The sequence below is a fragment of the Rhinatrema bivittatum genome, chromosome 1 (assembly GCF_901001135.1).
Source record: "Rhinatrema bivittatum chromosome 1, aRhiBiv1.1, whole genome shotgun sequence".
Lineage (NCBI taxonomy): Eukaryota > Metazoa > Chordata > Amphibia > Gymnophiona > Rhinatrematidae > Rhinatrema > Rhinatrema bivittatum.
In genome coordinates this window covers 65,229,902-65,250,440 of record NC_042615.1, presented here as the reverse complement: position 1 = coordinate 65,250,440, position 20,539 = coordinate 65,229,902, and the positions used below count along the sequence as shown (strand labels likewise).

General features: G+C 43.7%; 1 protein-coding gene across 5 annotated transcripts in view; it reads left to right on the top strand.

Moving 5' to 3' along the window:
• The first annotated feature begins 3,710 nt into the window (after nucleotides 1-3,710).
• The window catches only part of MAP9 (microtubule associated protein 9), a 208,893-nt gene continuing 192,064 nt past the window's right edge, over nucleotides 3,711-20,539 (top strand). Inside the window, exons 1-2 of one of the 5 annotated variants that reach the window (XM_029613539.1) lie at nucleotides 3,711-3,818; nucleotides 16,766-16,968. In XM_029613539.1, coding sequence (XP_029469399.1) covers nucleotides 16,891-16,968 — 78 coding nt within the window. In that variant the 5' untranslated portion in view covers nucleotides 3,711-3,818; nucleotides 16,766-16,890. Of the gene's footprint in view, nucleotides 4,171-5,615; nucleotides 5,637-16,765; nucleotides 16,969-20,539 lie in introns of those variants that run through there. The other 4 variants (XM_029613485.1, XM_029613405.1, XM_029613666.1 and 1 more) reach the window with 4 other exon arrangements.

Genomic DNA, 20,539 nt, shown 5'->3' with positions numbered 1-20,539 from the left:
TCTGCATAAACCCTCCTTTGCTACCCGCTTTCACCGAACCCATGGCCTCACGGGCAGGAAGGGGATAAGAACCTGAAAGTGTAATAGTATCCATCTCAACTCTCAAGGAGAGGGGAGTTATTTCTGAGGGTCTGCATGTTCAGGTACAAAGTAAAAATTAGTTTATTTGATGGTGGGCAAGTATTGTAATGCCTCCTTGACTGCTTACATCGAGGGCATTCCTGGGTCCAAGTCTGACCTGGCAGGAGCCCCCCCTAGGGCAGACTCCATCGGTCCTCATGTTCTTGGCACCTGGTGCCTCCACTTGAGGAAGAAGGTGTTAGTGGATGGGATTTCCCTCCCTTTACCCTAGGAAATCAAATAGGACTGTGAACAAGGCTGGTAGTATGTACAAGTATATACAGGTTTATTGGACTATATAAGTATATACATTTCTATATGACTATGTACATCAAACAGCACACTTATCTACTCGTGGTTAATAGTCTCAGGCCACACAACTATATACATTTCTACAAGGTAGCAAGAACATTTAATATTTTTTTTTTTAATTCTTTATTTTCAAATTTTTAACATTTACCAGGAAATACTCCTTACAGAAAATCAATGTCATTATAGGTATAAAAATGTCTCAAATATACATATTATCACATCATATATATATATTAGTGACATTTAAATTATAAGAAAAGATTGTATAGAAATTAGGAGGCAGAAGGAGCAAATCTCATCAAAGAAACATTTATATATCAATAAACTATGATAGACTGCCGGGGATTTACTGCTTCTTTTTCTCTTTTCAAACCGGATCTGTTGAGATATCACTGAGGGGTCTTCCACCTAGAAACAACTTCAGTTGATCGGGTTCCAGGAATATATAATTCATATTAAGATATCTGATGCATGCTTTGCAGGGGTATTTCAAAATAAACCTCGCTCCCAGCTTCAGTACATCTGGCCACAACGAGAGGAATTCCTTCCTTCGTGTCTGCGTAGCTTTTATCACATCTGGATAAATCCAGATAGGACTACCATAAAAAAGGTAATTGTCGATTTCTGAAGAATAAACTCATTACATGATTTCTCTCAGAAAGAAATGCGAATGACACCAATAAGGGTATCCTCTGATTGACCTCCTGCTCTGAAGACATTTCCAATATATCTGTTAGATTCAATGAAGGAATTAATTCTTGCAATTAAGTAGATTGTTGCAAATAGAATACTTTTACTTGGAGTAGGGCTGACTCAGGAATTTTCAAAATTTTCTTCATGTACACTTTAAATAGTTCTAGTAGGGAAATATATTTTATTGATGGAAAATTAAGTATATGGAGATTATGTGCTCTTAAAGCATTTTCTATTGATTCTAATCTTTTTGAGGTTATACGTTCAGAGTCCATTAACTTTTCTTGCTTAACTTCCAATGCTCCCATTCTTCTTTCCATATCTTCTGCTTTATTTGCAAAGTTTGTGATCAAATTATTATTTTTTAACATTTGGTTTTGAATCTCCACTATTACTTTAGATAAAGATTTTATAGCATTTTCAATCGATCTCAACATAGTACAAATCCCCTCCAAAGACATTACGTCAGGTCTTTTAGTTAGGGGACATACTGAAAGTGCTCTAAGTTGCTTTTATCCCTCATCTTCAACAGTTCCCTCGCTCACCCCTGTACCTTGAACTGCTAGCACTCTGGCTGCTTCCCGTACCAACGGTGTAGAAGCCCTCAGGGGTTCCTCCATTCCACCTTGGGTACTTTCCTCCAGGAGATGTTTCTCTCTTTCCCCTCTTGGGGCTTCAACTCGCCAGACTCCGGTGCCTCCGTCTCTGGCCATTTACATGGACGCTCCAACTTCTACCGAAGTTGGGCAAGATAACGTGATATTTCCGAGGTGAACGGGTTTTCGCGGTGATCCGGGGCTCAAAGTTGTCTCTAGGGTCGGGGGTGGGGTGGCTCTTGCTCCTGTGCCGTGTCTCCAGCGACTGAGCTCTCCGAAATTGAAGAAGCAGCACTCGCGAAGAAGCCGGGGATCGTAGGCTGTCGGGGGTCGACTATGGGTGAGTTAGTGTTCTCACCTCTTAGCCGCCCCTTTCGTTTAGTATGAGGCATTAGAAGTATCAGAAAAAAATCCCAAGGAAAATGATAGCATTTTCCTCCGGCATCTCAAGCGGGTCTACAACTCGTCGGCCATCTTGCCTCCGAAGAACATTTAATATTTGGTAATTTGGGGTTGTTGGCCCCCACAGTATAACACCATATAGAATAGAAGGGACCTCTTGAGTTCCCACTTAATCTAGTATTATTATCTTTCCCCTTTTTTTCCCCAAGTTTCACTCATATGAAAATATGGCAACTGGGCTGGTGGGCAGTGTTGGCCTGGGGGTCCGTTGTATCTAAACTGCTGCCATTTCCTAGGTGCCACTTCTGTTCTGTTGAAAGATCTGTGCCAACACTGGAATCCATGCTCTCCCCGGGACCTGATTCTACCTACAAAGCTGTCCTTCAGTTTCTCTGCATTGGTAGGAGAGCTTCTCCTAGGCACATGGCTTGTTTAGCATTCGGTGATTCAGATTCTCTCTAATCTTAGCTTTTAGTTCTACTAAGCTCATAGTCAGTCATTCACTGTTATCCAACCTAGTTTACCTTCTCTCTGTCAAAAGGCTATGATCCAGTCAGGACCAGGGAAAGAGAATAGATGTACACCCTTCTATCCTGACTGGCTTTTTTTTTTTTTTTTGTTGTCTGAGAGCTAGGTACCCAAGGGTCTGACTCCCCTTTATAGTCAGGGTGAGAATCTGTTTGTTTCCTAAGACTGTTTTTTCAGTACATTTCTCTCATAAATCCCTCTCTTATTCAGAATTCTCCAATGTAGGACTTTTCCTGTCATAGTTCTGTATAATTTAAAGTAATATTTCACTGCAAGCTACCAAGAGTAGTCCAGGGGGCTGTGACATGCAAATTCCCCTGAGTCTTTGACTCATCTATTCAATAATCATTTAAGTACCTTCACAGTAAGAGGTCTGTCAACTTTTCAATCTCTTTCTGAGTTTCCTGTGCTGGTGGCTCACGTTATGTAGCTGCATTGTCCTCTTTTCTCTGCTGCAGTTCACTTAAATAGCATGCTCTTTAATCTCCCTCTCTCTTGGGGGGAGGGAGGTTCATATTAGAGAAAAGTGAGGCCTGGAATTTATATTACCTCCCTTTTTATTTACTGTTTCTTCTTTGAACTGTTATTTGTTTTGTAAAAACTACTGTTTTGGAAACTTGAGCCCTTTATTTTCAACAACTTTACTGTTTGTTTTTTTTCAGGAAAATATTGGTTTTGCAAAAACACTACCAGTGTGAAGATTTTTATTTGAGTGACTGTTGATCCCCCTAAAATCTTGCAGTCCCCCCCACTGGAGAATCTTGATCGCAAAATCTCAGCCAGGTTTTACTTAGTCTGCAGCATCTGAAGGTGAGTAGTAACCTTGCGTAGGGCTGCCTTGAGAAAGAGGGTTAGAAGGCGAACTTGGTGGAGAGGTGTAAAAAAACCAAAAAAATAAACAATCTGAGTTTTTGAAAGCCAGCCTGTATTAGCATAAATAACTTTATTTCACCCAAACATATTAATTTATCTCCAGCACTCAGAAGTTAATAGGAACCACCAACAAATACTACCCGACCACTATCCCACTAGTCCAGTCTTTCGCCGTATCACTCACCCATTGGCTGTTTCGGTCTCCACAGTGACAAGGCGGCGCCATCTGTTGCGTCATTTCCGCCATCGCTCCCGTCGCCTGGTAACCGGCAATGGAGTCTTAAAGCTGATCCTGTGAGGGCTGCCGGCGTAAAAGCGCTAATAACCGGCTGCGGCTGGTGGGAAAGCGGCAGCTGGGGAGCGGTTCATCTCGCTGCCCGGCTTTGCCCTGTCCTGCGGGGTTGGGTTTCGTCCGCGACGTTGTGAGAGAGAAAGTGCGGAGTTGCGAGCTGCAGGTTAGGGATCCGTAAGCTGCTGCGGAGATCGGGGCGGAGTGCTTAGCTTCGAGAGATGCGGAGCGGTTTAAGGGCTTGGAGCCCTAGAATTTGAGCTCAAGCTCCGTTTCGTCCCCCCCCTCCCCCCGTTTTTTTAAATCTTCAGATTGCTTGGAGAAACGACTTTCACGGAAGATCCTGATCAACCACGTGTATGTCAAACCAGAGGCTTAATGTTTTTACTGTAGATTTGAAGTGGGTTCATTGCTTGCAGAGAGAATCTGAATGTGGTGCAAAGATTAGCAAATAAGTGGGAGCGCTGAGATCCACAGATACTAGTTGTATATTTAGTTTAGATTTAACAGTTTTTGAAACCGATAGGAGATGAACCTTCAGAATACTCTATTATCCATCCCTTTCCCCATTGGGATCCATTTAAAGACAAGACTTTTGTCTTAATTTGATTTTCTTGCTCAGGTTTAAAATTAAATAATATTTTAAAACAGCAGCTGCTAGTAGAATAAGCACACTTAATTGGGCTGTCAAGGGAAAAATATGGTGATTTACATTTTCATTGTGAAATATTTTCTTAGAGTAGATAGTTTTTCAGTGCTCCCCTTAGCTAGCTACTCTCATCATTTTGAATGTAAATAAATACCAGTGCTGCTACCTTGATGCTTATCTGAAGCCTACCGATGTCTATAGCATTCAGTACAGAGTGGGCTAATGGGAGACAGGAGTGTGTAGTTATAATGAAAGGTACACACTTTATTTAAAGAAAGCACAGAAGTTACAGGTATACAATTTGGCACCCTGTATTGAAACAGTAAGATGCCCACCTCCTCTCCTCTCCCAACACACATAAACACTGACAAATAGGAAGCACCATTTCTGCCATTGTAAATCACCTCTGACAGCATCCCTTATCTACCATGGCTCAGTAAATAAAAAGAATATATTAGAACAGAAAGGTGATTTAGGAGTATAAATGAAAGCTACAGCTATAGAGACAAATCCAGGTAAATTGACATTTTGAAAAATCTAGTTAATTTTGCTGATTTAAAGAATTCTTTGGCAGGGAAAGAAGTCTCTTAGAAATCCTGTAAATGGAAAAATTTAGTTTCACTCATGACTACGTCTGCTGGAGTCACTCCAAAGCTAATCATGCCTTCTCACAATATAAAATAGTCAAATCATGCAATTCTCTTGCAAGCCAACTCAAAAGTACAGTTAGCTGTCAGTAACCTGGTTGTTCCATATAATGGGACCAAACACTTGATATGATGGCAGATAACTCAAGCATAAAGAGTCTGTGGCATATAGTGCACTAATTATTTGTTTTGCAATTATTAAAATAAAAAAGTCCTGAGAAACAATTTAGGTTGTAATTGTAGAGTATAGAGGGCACCCTAGCAGCATAACTATTGTCAGATGAAAAACCTTTTCCATTTTTCAGGCTTTTTTTGTTATTTTAAATGATAATTTTGAAAGGATTTTGCATAGGTAAATGTGTTGACTTGTGTAAAATGGTCTTTTAGAAAATCTCCCCATCCCAGTACAATATGTGTACTTTGAAACAGCACATGTATGCTGACCCTGGAGGAAAACAGGGTAAGGTTAGATCTGTGGAGGAAAAGAATATACAAAGATTTCATTTCGAAATAGTTGCACATGCAAGGTGGGCAGACTGGATGGACCATTTTGGTCTTTATCTACTTACATTTACTGTGTTACTTTCTGATATATGCTTTATATTTGCTGTAAAGCAGGTGCAAAATAAGTACCCGTGCTGTGTGTACTTGCAATTTACAAAGGGTGTTTCCCTTTGAAAATGAGCTTGCAGATCCCCACAGGCCGGCAAACTGCATGGGTACGCTGGAAATTGCACATTTAACATACAAATACATTGCTACCTCAGTAAAACCCATAAATGTATTTGTATGATTAAAATGAACACAAATAAAAATAAATAACTGTTATTTCAGTAGATATTATCCACCCTTTTCAACATCTATATGACTCCACTTTGCAAAATCTAGGCATGCCTAGGGGTAAATTATAAATTGCATGTGGATGATATACAATTCTTCATCACTTATAGTGTCAGCTGGACAAGTATCATATGACTTGTTTCACTGTGCTTAAGTTTTGTTAGTCTCTGTCTGGCATGCACATAACCCTCTTAAAATTAACATTAGCAAAACTAAAATCTTGCTTTTGTTTGGAATAAAACCACCGCTTACTTCTGCCATGTCAGCCATTGTTTAACAAAGAAACTCTATTCCAATTTTTTATCAAGCAATAAATCTTGGAATCTTGCTTGATTCCAATTTATCAGTGCAATGGCATAATTTGAAGGTAATTTCTACATCTGTTTAAAAAAACTAAAACTACACTTCTTGACTATTGAGACTTTCAATTGGTCCTATAGTCAGTCCCTTATATTAAATCAATTGGATCACCGTAACTCATTGTAAATTGTATTTCCAGCAACGATTCTGTGCCCGCTACAGATGACTCAAAATGTGGCAGCAAGAATCTTCACAGGAACATGACTGAGGGATCATTTCACTCCTGCTCTGTTCAGTCTTCACTGGCTACCAATTTCATATAGAATATAGTATAAAATTTTAACTATTTATAATTTGATTCACAAAGATTCACCTATGAAAAACAAATAAATAATAATAATGTGGCTCAATACTGCCCTTCATCTTTATAAACCTGCCAGACAATTAAGATCCTTGACAAAAAACCTTCTAGATGTTACAACTTTAAAAATTACCATGCTAGACTTTATCCAAAAAAGAGCATTGTCAGTTGCAGGACCACTTCCATGGAATTCTGTCCCTGATGCAGTTCTTGATATCTCATGGATTAAATTGTTTAGAAATCCTTTAAAAACCTTGAGCTTGATATTTAAATGGGAGATAGCTGGCTACGTAGAACTTATCCGGATATCTAGCAGCTGATGAATATCTGGGAAATCTCAGCAGCCACAAGATAGTTGGATAAGTCACTTAGGGCCTCATTTTCCAAGCACTTTACCGCGTGCGATAAATTCGCAAATCGCGTTAACAGCTGTTAACGTGATTTGCGAATGCAAATTAGTCATTTGGTATTCAGGGGGCGGAGTTGGGGCGGAGCATATGTAAAGCGGGAACCTGTGTATCGTGTGCGGCGAAACGGCCGCAGTGTTAGCGCGGCTGCTATCGCGGCTAATAACTACAACTCCAACCTCGCGTTATGGACTGCGTTACGGGCCTGAAAAGGATTACCGCCATCCACGATAGTCCCAGACAGCCTGTTTCAGGGGAGAGAGAGAGAGAGAGCGAGCGAGAGAGCCTTACTATAGTGCCTATGCCCTACATAGGTATTTTAACCCCTATGGGAGGGCCACCTACTAACTCGGGGTGGGGATTAGGTATGAGCGTCGGGGGTTGGGGGCCACTTTCGCATTCCACATGAGACCTACGGACTGAACAGTGGTCTCTAGTGCAGATTTGCTGGCCGTCGGAGTGAGGACGCTCACTCCAAGCGGAGATTTGGCCAACATTCTCTCCACCTAGCATGTTGTTGCCCAGGTAGAGTGTCCATCAAGCTAGGTAGAGAGAACGTTGCCCAAACCACTTCTTGGAGTGAGCGTCCTCACTCCGACAGCCAGCAAATCTGCACTAGAGACCACTGTTCTGTCCGTAGGTCTCATGTGGAATGCGAAAGTGGCCCCCAACCCCCGACGCTCATACCTAATCCCCACCCCGAGTCATCGTGCACTGGGGAAACATCGTGTGCGGCGCTAATGTTTTCGTGAATGGCGAAAACATCGCCGCACGCGATTTTTCCCCACTGCATGAAAGAAGCCTCATTTGCATTGGTAACGCCCCCTAATGCGTTACCAATGCGATATTGGAAAATAAGGCCCTTATCTGGCTATCTTTTCGATGGAGAAAAAGTGGGCGGGCAATGGGATATCAGGGTGGCACTACTAAGCCAGATAAGTTATCTGGCTAAAGCTACTCTTGTAGTTTCTTTTAACTTATAGAGGGACAAAGAGCTATTTTTTCTAAATATTGTTTATGTAAACATGTTCAGTTTTGTGGCCAGAAAATTAAAGTATTTCCGGATGTTTCAGTTAGTACTCAAATATGAAGCAAACAATTTTTGTCTTGAGGTGCAACATTTTTTCTTAAGCTTTCATGTAAATGTTTAATTTCTTATCAGAAAAGAAGTTTTAGCTTTTCTGACCCAAGGCACCTTGAAATCTTTCTGAGAGATAAGACAGGTGGATAGTTAGGAAAGGTCATCAGGTAAAATAGTATTGATAGTTTAGAAGATTTTTTTGTGTCTTGCTTCTCAATCAAATTATATTTTGCTGTGACATTTTATTTTTCTTTTGTTCTTCCTCTAGTTATGGGCTAGATATTGCATGCTTTGTTCACTTGATTGATGTATGTTTACTATTCAGTATTAATATATTTGTTTTCTTATGTATTTTTTGTGAAATATATTTTAAATTGGAATAAAGAATTAATTGGAAAAAAAAATTAACCGGTTAAGTCTAGACCTGCTATTGAACATGTCTAGACTAAAGGTGAATTTTACAACCCTGATGCACGCCAAAACTGGGAGATATGTGAATATGTCAGGCTGGCGCACACAGAGTGGATTTTAAAAACTGCCCGGATACACACTTATCTCTGGCTGTGCGCACAAAATTTTTTCACGAAAAATGGGTGGGGTATGGGCAGTTCTGGATTTCACAATGAAACCAGCGCATAAGTACATGCAAAGTGCGCCTCGGGATCCCCTGTTATGAAACTTTACTTCTGTTATGGATGGCATGTAAGTCATAAAAAAAATAAATAAATAAACAACGGGTTTTAAAGATCAGGGCTAACAAGGGAAAGGGAGGCTATTTAACTGGGGGAGGGGGGGGGGGGGGGGGGAGGTAGGAAATACTATCCCTTACTTGGGTGAACTAGGAAAACCAGTAATGACTTTGGTGTGCATCAGGGTTGTATGTGCTTATACTCACGTATGTTATAAAATGGATGTGTCTTTGGATGCAAGCTCGCAAACATGCACGCATGCCCGCCCATGCACCAGTACTAAAGTTCAGCAGCATAGCCATGCAGTGGAATATCCTTCTAACTTAATCGGATAAGTGTTATCGGGCTAAGTTACTTAGCTGGCTGCCCATTAAATATCAACCCCCATCTTATTTGCTAAGACATACTGTATAACCTAACCAGCTGGATGTTCTCACTGTAATCAAGCACTATTTGGGTGAAAATTTGTACACCTGAGTTTGTGGTTTATTCCGCTTATTTTAGGTCACAAATTTTTGTTTTTATTATGAATGTTTTTAATCATGTAAGTTGGCTCATAGAAATATCTACTAGATAAAGGAGCCCTGACCGACATGCCGCAAATGCGCAGTAGAGAGCAGCTCTACCGCGCATGTGTGGGCGAGCATGTCGGTCAGAGCAGAGCGTGCCTGAAAACAAATGGCGCTGGGAGGAGCAGTAGCGGCGGCGGCAGGTGCGAGGGAGGGCCCCCCCCCCGGGAGATCTTCTGTCTGCGCCATCCGAGGGAAGAGGTTGTGGATGAGCTGAAAGGGGAGGGGATTGAGAGAGGGGGAATGACTGAGGGGAGGGGAGGGAGGAGAGGGGGAGGGGTAGTGACTGAGGGGGGGGAGGGAGGAGAGAGTGAGGGGAGGGGGGAAGGTGAGAGGAAGGGAGAATGAGGGCTAAGGAGAATGAGGGGGAGGGAGTGGGAGTGGGAAGGAAATGGACCAAAACATTTTTTTAAATGTAGCCCGTTGTTACGGGCTTAACGGCTAGTTTTAAAATAAAATAAAAAAATCCAACAAACTGGCTGTGTCAATATAAAACAAATTGAATAATGAAGTGCGATTTCTATGCAGATCTGTTTTTAAGTGATCAAAGTCATATGTTGTATATAGGGTAATTGATTCAAGGCAGCCAATCATTTCATGTTGTTGAATCTTGAGTTACTTAAGGGTCTAGTTACTAAATGGCATTAAAATCGCAGGTTAATGTGTTATTCACTAAAGCAGGGATGCTCAAACCAGTCCTTGAGGCCCCCCCCCCCCCCCAGCCAGTCAGGTTTTCAGGATATCTCTAATGAATATGCATGAGATTTATTTGCATGCACTACCTCCTAGGTATGCAAATATTTCTCATGCATATTAGCTTAGGGATATCCTGAAAACCTGACTGGCTGGTGGGGGACGGGGACTGAGAATCAGTTTGAGCACCTCTGCACTAAAGGGTAATTTTGTAACAGCCTGCATCAGAAAGACAACAAATAAGCATATAAGTAACAACAGTTCTCAAAGTGAACTAGCATGCATTTGCTCACTTTGAAAATTATCCCACCCAAACTGCACAAAATTACACCTGCTAATTTGTGTGCAGAATACTTTTCTTAGCGTCCAGACAGATGAATTCAGAACCAGTGGGTTATGTACCTCTATCAGGAGATGGAGACAGAGCAAAGCTGACATAGTATATATACTCCTGCAGTGATTTCAGTCTGCCAGTATTCTCCGTCTCCAGCAGATGATGGATATGCATCTCCCTACTGGGGATTGCTTTACGTTTTAGAAGGAGAAAGAAAGAAGGAAAATTAATTTGCCCCGCTCTCCTGCAGTGATACCAAATGGTCCCTCCCACAGTTGAGAATTCCTGAGGTGATTTCCGTGGTCCCTCAGATAAGTGCCTTGGTCTGGTAACTGGTTTTATCAGCCAGTGAAGATTTAGCTGTTAAAACAACTGAAAGGCAGCGGGAGCAAGAAGCCGAGTGCGGTCTCCCCCGCAGCTGGAGACTGTCTTTATACTCAGCCAGGTTGGGCTGAGCTCAGGTAAAGCTTAAAAAAACCCAGAAGACAGAGAATGAGGATTTTTTTGTAGGGCTTCCGCCTTCCTCCAGTCTCTGTACTCAGCGAGCCAATCCGACATTCATTCCCGTCCCCGAGGGAGATTAAGGACGTGGGCAGCCAGATGGGTTGAGCAGCCTTTTTGGGCTAGGCCCCGCTCTTAGGTTTTTCTCTGTGTGCCGCGTGGTAGGCTGCGGTGGTGTTTTTGCGTGTTTTCCTGCGCGTCAGGCTGCTCTCTTCAGGACCATCAGTTCGTGCAAGTGTAGCCGCCTGTGCATCCAGGTTTGCATCCAGTTTTTGGACGCTTAGTTGGATGCCTGCTTGGGCATCCAGGTGGTAGTGGCATCTTTGTTAGGCGCACGCTTAAGGGTGCGTACAATTTGGTCTGCATTTTTTGCACTTAAGTTTTGGACCCCTATGTTTGAGATTCCTAAAATTTGGATGCCTACATTTTGGACGCATATATTTTACAGCGCAAATTCAGTTGGATGTACACTTTTCAGTTGCCTGTTAAGCGTACTGACAGACTGATGGTACCTATAGCTAAGAAACTTAAGTGTCTTTCCCTCTGTGCTGCCTGTCATATTCGGGCATCTCAGCCTCGCCTTCCCTCTAACTTGTGCCAGCGCTGCTTAGAGGGTCAAGGAGAATTACCTTCAACTGATTTTACTAAGCCTGGTTTTTCCCAGCCTGATGAGGACCTGGGTAAAGATGTGTCAGGAGGAGCGCCTGACCTTGGAACTCTCTTAACTGGTTCGTCAGCGGGGAAAGTAGCTCAGTGGGCACAGCACAGGTGCCTTCTGGTTTTGTCATGGATCCTTCTCTCTTGGGTGGAATTTTTTTAAGGATTGCAATCCTTTCTTCAGGCACACTCCTCAGCCCACTCCAATCTTGCCAGGTCAGAGTTGCAGGTGAATACCTCTCACTTGCACGGAACTGCTGTTAAGCGCTGAAGTACACCTAGATTGGCAGCAGATCTTCCCACTAGGGATCTGGACAGCACGGATGATAAGGCTGATCCTTACTCTCTGGAAGATGGGGAAATTCTTACGGGACTGGAACCGTATAGGACTTTGTTGTGGTTTTTTCATAGAGATGAGTTACCGGCTCTGATTTCCCAGACATTGAAGATGCTTGGAGTACTTGTGGCAGATCCCATGTCTGAGCCAAAGAAAAATCACATTTTGGTTTCTTTGCGTAAAGCCTCTTGTTTTTTCCCTGTTATGGAGGCCATTCAAGAATTGATTGAGCTTGAATGGGGCACCCTGGAGGCTAATTTCAAAGGGGGTCGAGTCTTGGAAGGCCTGTACCCCCTGGATCCAGTGGCGAGAGAACAGTTGCATTTTTCGAAAGTGGACGTGCTGGTGTGTGCTGTCTCCAAGCGGATGACTATCCCTGTGGATGGGGGAGCGACCTTGAAGGATGCACACGATAGAAAGATTGATGCCATCATTAAGCAAGAATTTGAAGCAGTGGCAATAACCATGCAGATAGCTTCTTGTTGTTCCTTGGTGGCTCATTCCTGTTTACTTCTCTCTCAGGAGGTCGATGAATCTGGAGTGAATTCCAGGACACTTATGGAGCCAGCAGCTGCCTTTTTAGCAGATGCAGGCTGCAATTTGGTCCACACCTCAGCCAGAGGGGTGGTTTTGGTAATAGTGGCCAGGCGTCAGTTATGGCTGAGAAATTGGTCGGCCGATGCAACCTTCAATGCTAACCTTACAAAATTGCCCTTTAAAGGTTTGCTCTTGTTTGGAATTGAGTTGGAGAAACTGATCAATATGTGGCATGAGTCCCCAGTTCCTTGGTTGCCAGAGGATAAGAAGCAGATGCCATGCTCCTTTGGCATGAGAGGTTTTGCTAGGGGATCCAAGCATTTTCGACCACACAGAGGAGTGACCTTTCAGAGGACTCAAGCTTTCAGAAGGTCTCAGTCCTTTCGTCCCAGACAGCCCAGACAAGGCACAGGCTCAGGTAGCGGAACCTCCTGAGTCTCCCAATAAGGTGTGCTGACGCACCCCCGGGAACAGGAGATAGGTGGTCGCCTCTCTCTCTCTTATCAGAGGTGGGTCAAAATCACATCAGACCAGTGGGTTCTGAAAGTGATACGAGATGAATATGCAGTGGAGTTTTGCAGTGTTCCTCGGGACATATTCATGGTATCTCCCTGCCACTCCCCACAGAGGAAGCAGGTAGTGGAGTGTATTTTGTCAAGGTTCCTCAATCTGAGGGAGGGCTGTGGTTGTAGTGCCCATGTCTCAAGAAAATACGGGTCGCTATTCCAATTATTTCATTGTGCCCAACAAGGAGGGCTTCTTTCATCCCATCCTGGACCTCAAAGGGTTCAACCATCATTTACGGGTGACTCATTTTCGCATGGAAACTTTGTGCTCAGTGATAATGGTTGTGCAGTCGGGGGAATTTCTGAACTCCTTGGATCTGTCTGAGGCATACCTGCATATTCCCATTTGACTAGAGCACTAACATTTTCTGTGATTCACTGTTTTGGGACATCATTATCATTTTTGAGCACTGCGTTTTAGTCTGGCCACCGCGCCCAGAACTTTTTCCAAGGTTATGGTGGTGGTGGCAGCAGTGTTGAGACAGGATGGAATCCTGGTACACCCTTACTTGGAGGACTGGCCGATTCAGGCTTAGTCTGTGGAAGAGAACCTCCTGGTAATTCACAAGGTGATCTCCTTATTGCAGGAGCTCAATTGGGTGGTGAATCTGGTGAAGAGCAGTCTTCAGCCATCTTTGTCATTAGAGTATCTTGGTATTCAGTTCGACATGAAGCAGGGCAGGGTTTTCCTGCCGGATGGTCATATTCAGAAGTTGTTGGTGCAGGTGCGTCTGTTGATGAACACAATATGCCCGACAGTGTGGGCCTATCTACAAGTGCTCAGTCTGATGGTGGCGACCCTGGAAATGGTGCCTTGTGCTAGGTCCCGCATGCATCCTCTCCAGCGCTCCCTGCTGTTTTGTTGAAGTCCACAGTTTCAGGACTATTCGATTCGGCTCTACCTGCTGATGGAGGTCTGCTCTCAATTACAGTGGTGGTTAAAAGCAGATCATCTAAGAAAGGGGGTTTCCCTAAAATCACTGGACTGGCTAGTACTCATGCCAAGGTTGTGGAGCTCACTGTGAGGAACTGACAGAGCAAGGGTGCTGGTGTGCAGAAGAGTCTCTCTGGAACATCAGTCGGCTGGAAGGCTGGGCGGTCCAGTTGGCATGCTTACAGTTCAGCGACAGGTTGCAGGGTCGAGCAGTCTGGTTAATGTCCGATAATGCAACGACAATGGCTTACATACATCGACAGGGAGGAACAAAGAGCCAGCAAGTGTCGCAGGAAATAGACCAACTTATGGAATGGGCAGAAGTGCATTTTTAGGAGATCTCAGCCTCGCACATTGCAGGAAAAGACAATGTAAGAGCAGACTTTCCCAGCAGACAGAAATCTGGACCCAGGACAATGGGTATTGTCTATTGAGGTGTTTCAGCTGATAGTGGATCACTGGGGCCTTCTGTTTCTGGACCTGCTGGGGACTTCTCACAATGTGAAGGTTCCTTGATTCTTCAGTCGTAGGACAGATCCAAAGTCATTGGGTATCGATGCTTTCATGCTGGAATGGCCAGAGGGCAAGTTGCTGTATGCCTTTCCCCCGTGGCCCATGTTGGACAGAATGGTTCTGAGGGTCAAGAATCACAGAGGGTTGGTGCTTTTGCTGGCACCAGCTTGCTCCAGGAGACCATGGTATACAAATCTGCGAAGGCTCCTGGTGGACTCTCCCCTTTGGTTTCTGGTGCACAGGGATCTGTTGCGGCAGGGGCCTGTTCTTCACAAAGATCCAACTCAGTTTTGTCTTACGGTATCACCCTTGAGAAGGCTCGCTTGCTGAAGTATGGATAATTGCACTTTGCTAAGAGCAAGAAAGTTCTCCACTTCCTTAGCCTATGTGTGGGTTTGGCGAGTGTTTGAGGCTTGGTGTGAAGATCCAGGGGTGTTTCCTCATTCAGTTAAAATCTCACTCATTTTTGAACTTTTGCAGGATGGATTGAATAAAGGGTTGGCTTTTAATTCCTTAAAGATACAGGTAGCGGCTCTTGCCTGTTTTAGGGATCAGGTGAATGGTGGTCCCTTGGCTCATTCAGATGTGGCCCATTTCTTGAAAGGAGGGAAACATCTTTGTCCTCCCTTGCGGTTACCGGATGTTGACATTCGGGCCAATACGTGCTAGCTTTACCCCTTATTCAGTAAGGGGTAATAGCACGTTCAAAACGTGCGTCCAACCCCCCCCCCCCCCCCCGAACCTAATAGTGCCTGCAACATGCAAATGCATGTTGATGGCCCTATTAGGTATTCCCGCGTGATACAGAAAGTAAAATGTGCAGCCAAGCCGCCTAATTAAAATAAATTAAAATACTGAATCGCGCGCACAGGAGAGTGGCCTGTGTGCTTTCCCGCGTTTTTACTGTATCGGCCCGATTGCCACAAAAAACACGTTTTCAATTTGTTCTGCACGTAGAGTATCTGAGCTGCAGGCTTTGTCTTGCCAGGAGCCATTCCTTTGAGTGACTCCAGGGGTGATACAGCTGCGTACTGTTCCTTCCTTTTTGCAAGAAGTGGTCTCTGAATTTCACTTGAATCAGTCCTTTTCCCTGTCGTCTCTGGATAGGGAAAGAGATGCAGAGAAATATCTCCTTTTGCAACCCTTGGATGTCAAGAGACATATCGTGAGGTATCTGGAGGTTTCTAAACCTTTCCGGAAGATGGATTGCCTGTTTGTTCTCCACGGTAGAAGTAAACAGGGTGTACCAGCTTCGTGGGCTACAATAGCTCGCTGGATTAATGGCCGTGTATGTGGATGCTAAAAAGCCGTTACCTAGTCAGGTTAGGGCTCATTCCGGTAGGGCTCAGGCAGTGTCATGGGCAGAAGTTAGATTGTTGTCTCCCGTCGACATTTGCCGAGCTGCAATGTGGTCTTCCTTGCATACCTTTTCTAGGCATTATCGCCTGGATGTGCAGGCCCGGGATGTCGCAGCCTTTGCACATGTGGGTTTGACTGGACTGCAGGCAGCCTTCCGCCCTATTCGGGAAGAGCTTAGGTACATCCCACTGCTTCAAAATTCATCTGGATGCCTCTAGAAACACTTACACTCAGGCTGGGTGAACTTGCGGGCATGCAGGGCATAGCACATAAGTTTACCCTTATATTAAGTGGGCAATTTTAGAACACGTCATTTCCGCAGGTAAAACTGTTATACCTGAGGTAATATATTTGTAACTTACCCTCCCTTAGGACAGTTTTCAGATCGCTTTTGGAAAATTTCCCTCCCTCCCAACAGGTAACAGTCTGCAGATTATTGAATAACGTGCATAGGTTTATTCACATTGAGTGGAGGTGTTCCCGGGGGAGGGTTCAGCAATGCACATAAATTTACTGGCACTGAGAAGAAACATTCCTTGGGGCAGAGAGAGGGCAAGGAATGCAACATGCAGAGTTTTGCATTTTCAAAACCATGCAGGTTGTTTTGAAGGGAAAAAGTATCTGCAGAAAAAGGCAGGTACTATTTCCTGAGGGAATTTTCAAAGGGCAAATACGTGCATGCTGGTGTGAATCTGCGGAGAAAAATACTCATGGAATTTGTATCTACCCGTGCTTTTGAAAACTGCCCCCACGGAGTTTCCCTTTGAAAATTCAGGTGGCGCTCACAGTGTAGGTACTGTGCAAAATAATCACCAGAAAGTACCCGCCATACATACTTTTTCTTTCTAACCCATCCTAACTCTGTTCCTTTTTTTCAGCACGTATGCTGCCATTTTTAAGTCAGGCAAGGATTGTTTGAACTATTGCTACCAATTGGGAAACATTATACTTAGGACTCTCTGTGTTTTGTTTTTACAGATAAACATAGATAATTCCAGGAGTCCTAGATTGAAGAGTGACAACAGTAAATCAGGAAATAATTCTATGAACTCTAATCGGTGGACTTGCTAGCTTCAGATTTATTCCTAATTGTCTAAAACATTATGTCTGATGATGAAGATTTCAGCACTATATTGGCCTACAACAAGAACCCAAAGGCCTCTAAAAGAACTTCATTTCAGGTATTTTGCTCGTGTTCTTGTTATTGTGAATGGGAATGGAATTCCCATATTCATTGATACTGCTGATAATCAACTATTTGGAATCTCCTACAGGACAAAAGTGCCTCTCTAGGCAAGAAGCACAGTGAAAGTGAATGTATTGCGGGTTGAAATTTAAAGCAGCAGCTGCCCATCCTTTAAGCCAACAATATTGTTCATTTTACTGTAAGCCAAATGGGAAATGGAACTGATTCTTGATTTGTCAAATGAGGAAGACAGTTTAATGTGAGAACACCTTCGCGATTCTAAGATCAATCCAGATGTCTCAGTTTTAAACATTGCTCTCCATAATATTAAAATGTATAATAAGTGGGAGGACAAACGGTAGGAAGTCAAAGAAGAGGCAGCACTGGACCTGAAATAACTAAACAGCAGATGGGGAAATACACAGTCTAATACAAAAAATTGCCTCCTCTCTCCTTGTACCACCTGTAACACCACCCCAGTGTATCTGTCCTGCAGGGGTGGGGTCATAAACTTATTTGTAGTCTCTTAGGAGCAAGGAAGCAGGCTAGAGGTTGCACTGTCCCCTTTTTTCCCCAAGGTGTGGGTCCTTGGTAAGATGGGGAGAAAGTTACCTTTCAAGGCCTCGAGAGCTAAGGATGTCTGGTAGGTCTGTGTAACCCTGGGAGAGGAGTATTCTATAAGAAAGTTTACACTGTGGCCCCAGTGTGCAGAAACCACTCCAGACAATGAGATGGTATCCAAAATCAGTTTGCCTGCAGATAATAATAGTATAGTGGCACAATTCACTCCGTACAAGCTCCACAGATAAGGTCAACTTAATTACGGTTCCTTCTCTCAATCTGTGCAAGTTAGTTCCTCCCAGGGACCCTGGTGATCTCCACCCTCCAGGGTTTGGAAGAGTGAAGGCCTTGGGTAGAGCAAGTACCCCTTTTTAGGTGATAGGGATCCCCTCCTACCTTGAATGAAAATAGGCAAAACAGTCTTGGCTCAGAGAGCTGCAAATCATTTTCTCTCTCCCCAAGAGCGAAGACTCCTGTGTGTGGGTGTGGGGTCCTCAGTTAATTTGTTACTCACAGTTCTTAGTTCTCTTAGACTCTCTTGGTGTTTGGATCTCTTATGGGAGGAATCCTGATGTTCCCTGCAATAGGAAGGGGCAGCCAAACACTTCTTCCTGAGTCTCAAAAATAAAGTCTCTTCCCTTGTGAGACAATTTAACACCGGAAGGTCCTGGTCCTAGGTCACCACCTCCTCTGTCCTCGTTGAGATGTAGAGGGACGATTCTTTTCTAATCAGGGCAGTCCTAAAAACAGGGATCCCCAATCCCTGAGTCCAGGTGGTGCACATGGTCTTACTAAGCCTCCTATCCTGAAAATGTACAAAGACCAAAATATTAGGGATGTGCAGAGGGACCGCATACGTTACATTCGGTATTCGTATTTGTCGGGGGGCAGATATATTGCATTCGGCAAGGGGGGACCCCGATCCGTTCATGCGTTCCATTCTTATTCGTTTCCTGGCTAAAATTTAATTAACTACAACCCCCCACCCTCCTGACCCCCCCCCCCCCCCCCAAGACTTGCCAAAACTCCCTGGTGGTCCAGCGGGGGTCCGGGAGCCATCTACTACACTCATGCTGTCGGCTGCCGGTATTCAAAATGGCACCGACGGCGCCATTTTGAATACCGGCAGCCGACGGCGTGAGTGCAGTAGATGGCTTCCGGATCTCCGCTGGACCACCAGGGAGTTTTGGCAAGTCTTGGGGGGGGGGGGGTCATGAGGGTGGGAGTTTTGTTTAAATTCACTCCTTTAGACGACAGACTAATTTGGTGAAGATTCGTTGTATTCGTGGGAAATCGCGATACGTTTCGCGACCCAACAAATACAACAAATATGGCCCTATACGTTGCGGATTGCCAATATGTTGCAAATGAATGCACACCCCTACAAAATATACTCAGAGGGACAGTCCAACCAGCTAGTGTGTAGACTGGAAGGGAACCCTCCCGACCCTGATCAGATTCCACAGGCTGGATTAGCCTGCTTTCCCTGACTGGGCCAGAAAATCAACAAAGGCTAAGCTCCTCATTTCAACCTAACTAAGCAAACCTTAAAGGACTGCCCACAGACTCCCTCTAGGGAGTTGCTTAAAATACCTCTCAGAGAGATGGCCATTCCAGACCCCTGAAAGGAAGGAGCTGTATTTGAATGGTATCCTCCCTCTTACAGACCTGTACTGCTCTAACTTGAAAACAGGTCTAACCCAGGACTTACTGGTAACCAAAAAGGGCTATCTCTTACACCCCATTTTTATGAGACCAGCTGGAGGACCATTTCAGTCCATTTTTTTCATTCTTGATATAATAAAGCTGATTAGAGGCAACAGAGTGACCTGTACTTCAAGGGTATAGCTCTAGAATCTCAATATGAATTAGAAACATAGAATGTCATGGCAGATAAGTACCAGAAGACTTATCTAGCTTGCCCAGTTTTTTTCCTGGTGCAATGCCAGTTGATCTCTGGCTTTCCCCTCACTTCTTTACAAAGAGGGATCCTTTGTACTTATCCCCATGCTTTCTTTGAATTCTAATACATTTTTACTTTCACCACATGCACCAGAAGGCTGTTTCATTTATCACTGTATCCATGAAGAAATATTTTCTGATGCTTCTGAAGCCTCATGTTCTAGGGCAATTTTCCTGTAGAAAAGGTTTGTTTCTTGAGCAGAAATAGAATTCAAGAAAGCATGTAGTAAGCCCAGACGATCCTTAGTGGTGAGGAAGTAAAAGGAACTAAAAAATGAAATTTCAGATCTATTAGTAAAAATGTGTAACCTATCATTAAAATCATCCATTGTACCTGAAGACTGGAGGGTGGCTAATGTAACCCCAATATTTAAAAAGGGCTCCAGGGGCGATCTGGGAAACCACAGGCCAGTTAGCCTGACTTCAGGAAAAATAGTGGAAAGTGTTCTAAAGATCAAAATCTCACAGAGCATGTAGAAAGGCATGGTTTAATGGAACAAAGTCAGCATGGCTTTACCCAAGGCGAATCCTGCCTGACAAATCTGCTTCACGTTTTCGAAGGGATCAATAAACATATGGATAAAGGTGAACCGGTAGATGTAGTGTATTTGGATTTTCAGAAGGCATTTGACAAAGTTCCTCATGAGAGGTTTCTAGGAAAAGTAAAAAGTCATGGGATAGGTGGCGATGTCCCTTTGTGGATTACAAACCGGTTAAAAGACAGAAAACAGAGAGTAGGATTAAATGGACAATTTTCTCAGTGGAGGGGAGTGGCAGTGAAGTGCCTCAGGGATCTGTACTGGGACCCGTGCTTTTCAATATATTTATAAATGATCTGGAAAGGAATATGATGAGTGAGGTAATCAAATTTGCAGATGATGCTAAATTATTCGGAGTAGTTAAATCACAAACAGATTGTGATAAATTGCAGGACCTTGCGAGACTGGAAGATTGGGCATCCAAATGGCAGATGAAATTTAATGTGGATAAGTACAAGGTGATGCATATAGGGAAAATCATCAGTTCAGTGTTCTGCAGCAGTC